General features: G+C 45.3%; 3 protein-coding genes across 4 annotated transcripts in view; 2 read left to right on the forward strand and 1 right to left on the reverse strand.

The window, feature by feature from the left end:
• nhej1 (nonhomologous end-joining factor 1) overlaps positions 1–98 on the reverse strand; it is a 9186-nt gene extending 9088 nt beyond the window's left edge. The window contains exon 1 of the mRNA XM_031852102.1: positions 41–98. The gene's annotated coding sequence lies outside the window, so the exon portion shown is untranslated. The remainder of the gene's footprint in view (positions 1–40) is intronic.
• A 153-nt stretch (positions 99–251) lies between these two features.
• On the forward strand, positions 252–1728 carry LOC116386154 (tyrosyl-DNA phosphodiesterase 2-like). Its single transcript, XM_031852160.1, has 4 exons — positions 252–312; positions 972–1090; positions 1166–1336; positions 1450–1728. The coding sequence occupies exons 1-4, from the start codon at positions 252–254 to the stop codon at positions 1726–1728; spliced, it is 630 nt and encodes a 209-aa protein (XP_031708020.1).
• Positions 1729–2638: 910 nt separating this feature from the next.
• Positions 2639–9691, forward strand: part of rpgrb (retinitis pigmentosa GTPase regulator b) — a 7618-nt gene continuing 565 nt past the window's right edge. Inside the window, exons 1-14 of one of the 2 annotated variants that reach the window (XM_031851618.1) lie at positions 2639–2843; positions 3552–3677; positions 3780–3872; positions 4272–4334; positions 4430–4588; positions 5236–5385; positions 5454–5612; positions 6006–6161; positions 6245–6369; positions 6637–6828; positions 6903–7092; positions 7466–7548; positions 7637–7696; positions 8187–9691. The exon at positions 8187–9691 is cut by the window's right edge and continues 565 nt beyond it. In XM_031851618.1, coding sequence (XP_031707478.1) covers positions 2813–2843; positions 3552–3677; positions 3780–3872; positions 4272–4334; positions 4430–4588; positions 5236–5385; positions 5454–5612; positions 6006–6161; positions 6245–6369; positions 6637–6828; positions 6903–7092; positions 7466–7548; positions 7637–7696; positions 8187–9691 — 3092 coding nt within the window. In that variant the 5' untranslated portion in view covers positions 2639–2812. Of the gene's footprint in view, positions 2844–3191; positions 3678–3779; positions 3873–4271; positions 4335–4429; positions 4589–5235; positions 5386–5453; positions 5613–6005; positions 6162–6244; positions 6370–6636; positions 6829–6902; positions 7093–7465; positions 7549–7636; positions 7697–8186 lie in introns of those variants that run through there. The other variant, XM_031851617.1, reaches the window with a different exon arrangement.

Consider the following 9691-nt stretch of genomic DNA (forward strand, 5'->3'; position numbering starts at 1 on the left):
CAAATACGAAAACAAGAGTTTTTAGTTTTAAACTACCAACGTTTGAAACGAGCGCTGCTGCGTCTCCGCCGCTTCCTGTTGACAGTTCCGGATTCTACCGCCGACGTGAAACAACAGCGTAGTTCAAAGGTTCCGCGTCGATGAGAATCGTTGATGTAGAACAGAAACTAAAGCGTTGTGCAGAGTCACATTATGACTCTGCTGTGCTACACAGGTTTAGTCCCACCTTGGATGAGTCTTTTAAAGACACCATGGCTGACTCTGAGACGGATATGGATCAAGTTTGTGCCATAGAAGACTCTTCTATGGATTGTTAGGTTTTTAAGAACAAAGGATGAGAGAGCCTGCAGGCCGCAGTTACACTTCTGCTGCGAGCTTCTTACTGCGCACGCGCATCAGAAGAATGAGCTGGACCCGGTTCAACATTAAAACAATATTTAATGTACTACACAAAGTTCACTTACAAACTGAATTAACTATCAATAGTAATGTTCTCGAGAGCAGAGACCACATACACGCACCTCCTCACAGTCCGGCGCGGCCAGTTAGCTGAAAATGAGAGCTGCAGTGATCTGAGGTAAACTCCCTAAAACATTGTCTTTTGTATCCCCTGAGAGTCTGAAAGTGTCCGATACTGTCATAAAACGTGTGAATGACCCTCCGTGGCGATTAGTGATTGGCTTCATTTGAATTCTGTCCCCTCCCATTATCGATCCCTTAGCAAAACATCTTGGACTCCTCCTCTCTGTCCTGCTGGTCAGCTTGGCATTTGACCGTCCCTCTGGCCGCATCCTTCATAAATACGTTTCTCTCAAAATGTTGATATGGGATGTTTCTCCACATTTGTGCAGATTGTACTTTCACTAATAGTACTTCAGTAAAAGTCTGACGCATTAGCCAGTACAAACACAACAAACAGTATACACTCAGACTATAAGGTGCTGTACATTTTGAACCCCCTCCCTGATCAGGTGGAAAGGAAGGTTACTTCATCGGGATGATGCTGAAGAAGTCTCGAATCACACTGCTGGACAGTGAGACAGTCGCCTATCCAACCACTCGCATGATGAGGAACCTGCTTGTCGCTCAGGTTGGTGCACAGAACAATTCGTTTCAGCTTTGCCTGGTGTGCATCTACCTAAAAATATCTCTCCTTCAAAATCAGGTGCTGTTCAAAGGCCAGAAGTTTTGTTTCATGGCGTCCCACTTTGAGAGCTGTAAGGCCAACGCAGGAGAGCGGATGAGACAGCTGAGACTGGTGATTAGGAGGATGGCCAAGATGCCTGATGACATCACCGTCCTGTTTGGAGGAGACACCAACCTGAGGGATGCTGATGTTTGATGTTTGTCATTTCTGTCTAATAAAGCCATTACAAAGATAATACATATCACATTGTTGGTGTAGTAATCCACAGCTCACCTCTTTGTTCATACACTGTTCCTCCCCAGGTGGCCAAAGTGGGCCTTCCTGATTCCTGTGATGTGTGGCAGCAGCTGGGAGAGCCGGAGCATTGCCGCTACACATGGGACACCCACGCCAACACCAACAACGACCACTTCTACAAGAGTCGCTTCCGCTTCGACCGGCTCTACCTGCGGCCGGCGGCCGCGGAAGGAGTCCCACAGCTGGAGCCCGACAGCATGGCCTTGATAGGGCTGGAGAAGCTGAAGTGTGGCCGCTACACCAGTGATCACTGGGGGATCTACTGCACATTCTCTGCTCAGTAGAAATGCACAAAACAAACTAAAAGCCCTCCCTCATTTCTCTCTGTTATATATGTGTGCCTCATATGTGTGCAGGGATCTGTGTGTTTCACCTGCAGTCATGTTTCCTCCGTGAAAGATTTCAGGCTTCAGGCTTCATCCAAGATTGTTTTTAATGTTTGTGTCATGATCTGATACCTGGATATGAATAGAAGCTCTAACATGTGTAGTGTATAATATGTAGTGTACAAAGGAAGTAGAGGAGCAACTAACAGCTGCAAACCATGAAAGTGGATGATTTTAAATAAACTTTATTAGTTTACTAGTTCTTCTGAACAAGGTACACTAACTTCTCCATCTCCTGACTGCAGCATATATACTATGCTGGCCAGTCCATAGTTAATTGCAGGGGTGTGAAGACATTCCTCCGCTGTGGTGCAGACGTAAAGGCTCCTGATAACACCCCTCATGCTGTTGTAGAATGGTACAGTCCAATTGTCCAGGCTAATCTATTTAGGGAGGTGTGGTGCAGCTGATCAGTCTTTTGCCAGAAGGATGGTCCTTTTATCAACCTTGACTTAACCTTACTTGATAGCGTGCACTCAATCCAGAAATATAAAGTCAGTCAAACAAGTGTCTTTGTGTCTCGTATCATAGTTTAAGGAAGAGTGAAACCGTCACTGTGCCGTGTTGATGGTTTATAGTTTGCAGCCGCCACAGGGGGTATGGGGGTTCTTCTTTTGGGTTCCACAGGATTTGTATTTGTGATTATAACATTGAACCATTTAAATAACATACAATTATGTCATTTAATAAAATATTGATACCTCTTACAAAAAGGTCTGTATTTTAATAATAATAATTATTATTATTTTACAGTGGAAAAGTAATTTATTTCACCTGTTCAAGTAACACATATTTAAAATAAACACTTATAAATCAGTTTGTGTATTCAGCATCAAAACAAACGCACTGTCCCTTTAAGAGTCACGTCGTCAGCGTCGTAACGTCGTAACCTAGGAGAAGTTCTGTTTACTTCCGGGTTGTCGGAGTCGAAAACAAGAGGAGCACCACGACGCGGAGCAAAGCGGATTAAAGTCCCGCAGAGATGGCAGGGGAGTCCGAGGACGAGATCCCGGGTAGATACCGACTCTTCCTTCATCATTCTACACCAACAACGATTCATGTAGTTAGCGTCAGCTGTTAGCATGCAGCTACATGGAGAGCTCAGCTAGCTTCTGCTTTATTAGCTAGCATGCTAACAGAAAATACACCTTTTTATATACACTTTCACCATTTATTTATGTATCATATGTGTAACACTCAAACTAGGTTACTATTAATATATACACTTCTTATTTTCTTTGCTTGAAGTACTAATATGTTGGTTTTTAAACGTATTAATGTATTACTGTGATAATATGAGAAGTTATGTTTGTTTTGGCTTCACTAATGTAGTCACAACATAATAAACTATAACTACATTACTTAACGACCATTACCATGTACTTGTACTCTTTACATTGTATGTATATTATTATATAGTTAAACTCCACTAAAGTTACATTTTAGAGGGACCTGGTTACTGCAGTATTTGTACTGTTATGGTTACTAAAGTACATGTAGCAATACCACAGTGTCATAAAACTTCAGTAAGAGTACAAAGGACATAGCATAAACATATACTTGAAGTACAAAATATGTATAAAATATGATACATTATTACAGGTAAAAGAAAATGATATAATTCAGCAGTGAAAGAAGTTAAAGGAAATAGTCTTAAAGTGATCAATATATGATCTAAAGTGTGATGAATAAATTTAGTTTCTTTTCTTCTTCTCTGTCAGAATCAGGAGCAGTTTTCACTTTTGGAAAGAGTAAATTTGCAGACAACGTCCCGAGTAAATTCTGGCTTAAAAACGACGTCCCCTTAAAGATCTCCTGTGGAGACGAGCACACGGCCTTAATAACAGGTGAGAGACGCTCTGGTAGCACCAGCTGCTCATTGAACGCATCACTCCCTTCAGCTCAAGCACCTTAAAATACAACCAATCAACCTGTCTTTGTCTTCACAGAACATGGGAAACTCTTCATGTTTGGCAGCAACAACTGGGGCCAGCTCGGTCTGGGATCCAAACTGACCGTGAGCAAGCCGACGTGTGTCAAAGGTCGGTCCTTAAACAGCTGTTTCCTGTTTGAGGGAGAGTGTTGTGTGTCAGTGCTGCTTCAGCCTCCTCTAAGTGGAGAACAGAGGGAGTCCCTCCTTAAAACCTTCATGTGACATTAGAGCTGGAGGAGTCCTGCAGAGGGGAACCCGTCCCATCATAATCCCAATCTGGAAGGTCCATAATCTGTCTAATCTAGAGAGACGATTGGTTGCTCATCAGAGTTCTGTGCACTGCCGGTGACAGAAGATAACGGAGTTAAGGAAGCTCAGTCAGTTTAAATGGAATTACACAGACACACACTGAAGACTCTGGCACTTTAACCTGACGCGACAAAGCTAAAACAATACTCACAGTAGTGGTTTTGTAGCGTTAACTGTTATTATTTTTGTGTAATTTCAGCTCTTAAATGTGAGAAAGTCCAGTTTGTGGCCTGTGGGAGAAACCACACTCTGATCTACACAGGTGAGAGTGTGACCGAGGACGTAGAACTCTCCAGACTTTAGTTTGAATGGTAAAGAGCCGGTTGTGTGTTCCGGGTTGTGTGTTCCTGTTTGTAGCTCCGGGCAAAGTGTTCTCCTCCGGAGGGAACAGCGAGGGTCAGCTGGGGCTGGGTGACTGTGAGGAGAGGACGTCCTTCCAGAGGATCGGCTTCTTCCAGTCACACGGACCAATCAAAATGCTCGCTGCCGGGTCAAACACCTCCGCTGCTCTCACGGGTGACGCCCACATTTTTTATTTTTTTGTTGTTGTATTTTTTATTTATATTTGTTAAATTCAAATTTAACTGTTTTACATTTTAGAATTTTCGACAGTAAATTGGATTTTTCTGATGAAGATTTTCATTCAAATTTTTATTACAATTTATAATAATAAAAAACAGTTTTTAAATATGGTCAATAAATTCAATCTACATTTATTTTTATTTTTATTTTTTTTAATCTTTTACAGTTTTAATTAATTGATTTTAAAATTTATATTTTTTTGAATGAAGATGTATATATTTAATTCATATTGTTTTATTTATTAAAATTTAATTTAATTATTTTTTTAAAAATTTGAATTCTTAGTTTTTAGATTCCGCAGTAATCTTTTAAGTTAAAATGTTATTTAAAAAGTAAAATACAATTTTTCATGTGAAAGCGCTTCACAAAACTCTTATTTGGGAAAAACCCTAAAATGAATAATTACGCTCGAGTATAAATAGATATAAACAAATGAAATGCTGTCACCATTTCCAGCTTTTTCCAAAAAGAGGAAACTAAATTGAAATGTTTTCCATTCATCTTTGTTTTGTACTTTCAGTGTTTTGTTCACAAAATAAACGCCGTTACATTTACATCTCCCTATCTGCTGCCCGTCACAGAGAGCGGTAAACTGTTCATGTGGGGCGACAACACGGAGGGTCAGATCGGTTTGGGGAAGGAGAGCCACGCCTCCTCGCCACAGGAAGTCAGCGTGGGACGAGCAATCAGCTGGGTGTCCTGTGGGTACTACCACTCCGCCTTGGTCACCGGTGAGCAGAGGGTGTGGCAATGCATCGCATTAGTATTGATGTGTAGTAACAGCTTGTTTGGGCCTCAGGGGACGGAGCTCTGTTCACCTTTGGAGAGCGGGACAGCGGTAAACTGGGTCTGAGCACCGAGCAGCTGGCCCGACACCGAGTCCCTCAGCTGGTGAAGAGCCTCAGGGAGCCGGTGACCCAGGTGGCCTGTGGAGGCGGACACACGGTGGCTCTCACAGGTAGGGGAGCTGGAGAGGAACACGGGTCTGAAAGAACTACAAATATGGCTGAACACTAAGTGTTGTATTCTCAGGATTTAGAATATATATGCATATTTGTAATATGTATTTAGCATATTAGTACCTTCACCGGCTAAATGTTTGTCTTTAATTTCTTTATCCAAAAAATCTGGGTTTAGTTTGATGGAAGTAGAAAATATACATCAACAATAACTCAAATAACAATGTAATTTAAATGATAAAACATTCAGAAAGAATAACACCAGCAGATGTAGATGTTGAAGCACAGATGTGAGAAGCAGCATGTGAGTAAGAACAGAGGTCACATGAGGTCAGACGTGATGCATTACACCTTCATTGAAGTCTTTGGTTAATCGGTCTCTTGTCCCTCAGAGGACGACGTGTTCACCTTCGGTCTCGGTCAGTTCGGACAACTCGGTCACGGGACGTTCACCTTCGAGACGCGTCTCCCTCGATCGCTCGATCACTTCAAGAAGGGACGAGTCCGTCACGTGAGCTGTGGAGAAAACCACACCGCCGTGGTCACAGGTGCCTCTCCTCTTCATCTTCATTCTGATTATTTGATGAAGAAGCTCTCTGCAGACGTGTGAAGCGTGTGTCGTGTTGTTCAGACGGCGGGCTGCTGTACACGTTTGGAGACGGCAGACACGGGAAGCTGGGCCTCGGAGAAGAGAACTTCACCAACCAGTTCAAACCAACTCTGTGTCCGCGCTTCCTCAAGTGTAACGTTCAGGCAGTACGTCTACACCATGCTTACAGTACTGGTAGTAATTACAACTAGCTTCACACGGACACATTGCTTTATTACAATGAAAGAAAAGTGAATTTACATTTTTTATTCATTTATTTTGCAGGTATTTAATGTTTATTGTTTATTTAGATTTGTTGTGAGTAATACAGTCATTTTTAATATTGGGTGTCATATTTGTGTCATGATGGATAAACATGTATGTATATATATACATATATATATAAATAATACATGACTGTCTCCGGTCTCCAGGCAACGTGCGGCGGCTGCCACCTGGTGGTGTTGGCCCGGCCGAGGGATCAGAGCTGCTCTCACGTGACTCTGGAGGAAGACGACGTGACGGAGGATTACCTGGAGCAGCCGTACGTGGAGCTGCTGGGGGAGACGGCCGACTCCTCCGCCCTGCAGAGGAGCCTCTCCGCTCGGGTCCGCAGGAGGGAGAGGGTGGGTACGGAGCTCTGGGTCTGGATCCACAGACTGAACCTCGTAAACAAGCCTCTCCTAACCTCTCCCCTCAGGAGAGATCTCCGGACCAGTTTGGCGCCGTGTTCCGCACGCTGCCCGCCATGACGCCCGGATACCTGCAGCCGCCGCTGCTGCCCGTCTGCAGCCAGACCATCCCGCCCAGACTGCCTCCGCCCGAGCTGAGCCACAGAAAGGTGCTCAACGGCACTCACCAACACAGGAGCGCAGGGTCAATCCACCAGGGTACCTACCTCACCTCCTCCTCCACCTCCTCCTTACTCCTCCTCCTCCTCCTCCTCCTCAGGTTTCCTCCAGGATCAGACTACATTAGTCTTTCTTTCTGATCTCACAGCATAGTTTATCTCTGATCTCACCTCTGCTTCCTTCTCACCTGCACATCTGTAGTTATCTGTCATTGACAGTACAAATGCACACAAAGAAACATATGTATTTTAATAGGAAGGTTAAAGATGAAACTCTTAAGCATTTCAAAATAAAAGCATAAAAGACAAAGCCCATAAAGCATGTGAAGCTGGCTGAAGAGGCAGGTTTTGATCTGGGAGCGTATCAGCAGCACTTTCCCTGCAGAATGCTGACTTGCCGTCCTGTGTTGCAGAGCAGACAGACGGCGCTGTGGAGAGCCTGACCGACAGCGACAGCGTTAAAGGCCTGGGAGAAACCTCCGACTTCCTCAACATGGTGAGAGATCAGTGAACGCACCGTCTCGTACCTGCAACATGCTGGATGTTGCTGCTCATTGTCCTTCATTTGTTCTTCCTCCTGATAGACACACGTGATGAAGATGGTCCCCGGTGATCAAACACTCACTCTGTCTCCAGTTCAGAAGGTAACTCACTCATTGAAGATGTTTTAATGATTCCAGTCTTCACCGTCATTCTCCTGACGTCTTCTCTCACGTACCCTGAACTGTACACAGCTTTCCTGTGTTTAAGTTCCCGGTTCAAAGACTAAACAGCTTCTCTAAACGTCCCTGTTGTTGGAGGAAACCTTCTCACTTAAAGGGATAGTTGTGATGTTGTGACGTGTATTACTAACTCACAGCAGCTCCCGTGGCTTTGAAGAGACGATGGATAACAAAGGTCTGACAGCAAGGTAAAGAGGGGAACATATTCTATATTCTATATGATTCTCTTAGGTGTCTAAAAGCAGAACATTCCTTTGCTCCATCTGCTGGATCAGAACCTCATAGAACCACACTTCTAAACATCACAACTATCCCTTTAATGACGTCTCTTTTGGTTCTTCTGCACAGCTCTTCTCCTCTCTAATGCATGCCTCTTTTCCACCCTCTTCTTGCTGCCTGGTGCCGGGGATAGAGGGAGGGTAAGCACGGTAAGGCCGCTAAAGAGAACCCACAACAGGAGAGACAGCTGTTGAAGCAGAGCAGCTTCTCTTCGACGTCCCCGTCTCGGGAGCGTAAGGCCGTCTCTCCTCGTCCACGCGGACGCAAAACAACCAATCGGAACAAAGAGAATGTGGTGGTGGCCATGGAGGAGCTGCAGGGGAAGCTCAGTAGAGACAAGCCGAGTGTAGGAGACATCAGGAAGGCAGCGTCCAAGCAGCGGCTCAGGCCGGCTCAGGGGAAAGGCCAGCTGATCGAGGTCGGCAGGAAGCCGGAACCAGACTCTGAACGAAGTCCTGAAACCAGGAAGACGCCTTCAGCTGTCTCTGAACCTGCTCTGAACGTGACGCAGTCCAAACCTGTCCGAGTTAAAAGCAAACCGATAGTCGTGGAAAGTGCAGGAGGTAGCTCGCCAGGTGAACGCGCTCACACACCTGGGCTTCATCTCCCTGAGGGGGAAAACACATCTGAATTCAAGGAGAGCGCTGATGTTGTAAAGAAATCTAAGAACGAGAAAAACCAAGAAGAGGCTCAGTCAAAAACAGGAAAGGCGTCAAAGCTCGGCCTGCTCGTCGGAGCTGCTGCTCTTGCGGCGGGGTCGGTGTTCGTGCACGAGGTCGCGTCCAAAAGCTCGCCGTCGCCGTCCGAGGGCAGCCGTGGCGTCCTGAAAGAGAGCGCCACCAAACCACGGAGCGAAGAGTCAGAATCCTACGCTGCAGACTTCAAGAAATCAGTCATCAGCATCAACATCATACCTGAGAGTCAGGAGGAGAAGGAGACGAGTGGAAGGGAGGAGGAGAGGAAGGACTCTGCAAAGCAAGAGAAGGAGGAGGAAGATGAGGAGGAGGAGGAGGAGGAAGGGAAGAGGACTAGTGCAGAAGTCAGTGAGGAGGAGGAGGAGGAGGAGGATGAGGATGTCAGTCACAGTATCGAGAAACTAACAGAAGAAGAAGAAGATGATGGCGAAGACGACAACACTCTTCAACCAGAGGATGAGTCAGAAAGTGATGAAGGCGAGGAGGAAAGCAGTGCTGAGGAAGACGAGAGCAGTGAGGACGAGGTAGAGGAGGAAGAGGAGGAGGAGGAGGAGGAGGAGGAAGCAAGCGACACAGCAGGAAGTGAAAGTGAAGACGAGACGGAATCAAAGGAGAGCAAAGGAGGGGATGTAGGAGAGGAGGAGGAGGAAGAAAGTGAGGAAGGGTTGAGTCATGAGACGGAGAGCAAAGGAGAGTCTGAAAATGAAGAGGAAGAAGAGGGGTGTTTGGAAAGTGAGGAAGAGGAGGGTGAAAGTGAGTCCTTAAAGTCATCGGAGGAGGAAGAAGAGGAGGAGGAGGAAAGTAGTGCTGAGGAGGAAGAGGAGGAGGCAAAGGAGGAGAGTAGTGAGGAGGGAGAGGGTGAAAATGAGGATGAAAGTGAAAATGAGGATGAAAGTGAAGAAGAGGAAAAAGAGAATGAGGAAGAAGAGGAGGAGGAGGAGGA

The sequence above is a fragment of the Anarrhichthys ocellatus genome, unplaced genomic scaffold, assembly GCF_004355925.1.
Source record: "Anarrhichthys ocellatus isolate YVR2014 unplaced genomic scaffold, GSC_Weel_1.0 scaffold12, whole genome shotgun sequence".
NCBI classification, from domain to species: Eukaryota; Metazoa; Chordata; class Actinopteri; order Perciformes; family Anarhichadidae; genus Anarrhichthys; species Anarrhichthys ocellatus.

Excerpts from the sequence above, each read along its gene's own strand:
- LOC116386154 (XM_031852160.1), top strand. The coding sequence starts at position 252 with ATGGCTGACTCTGAGACGGATATGGATCAAGTTTGTGCCATAGAAGAC. Across the intron at positions 1,091-1,165 it reads GGAACCTGCTTGTCGCTCAG|GTGCTGTTCAAAGGCCAGAA; the intron begins GTTGGTGCACAG and ends CTTCAAAATCAG. Across the intron at positions 1,337-1,449 it reads CCAACCTGAGGGATGCTGAT|GTGGCCAAAGTGGGCCTTCC; the intron begins GTTTGATGTTTG and ends GTTCCTCCCCAG.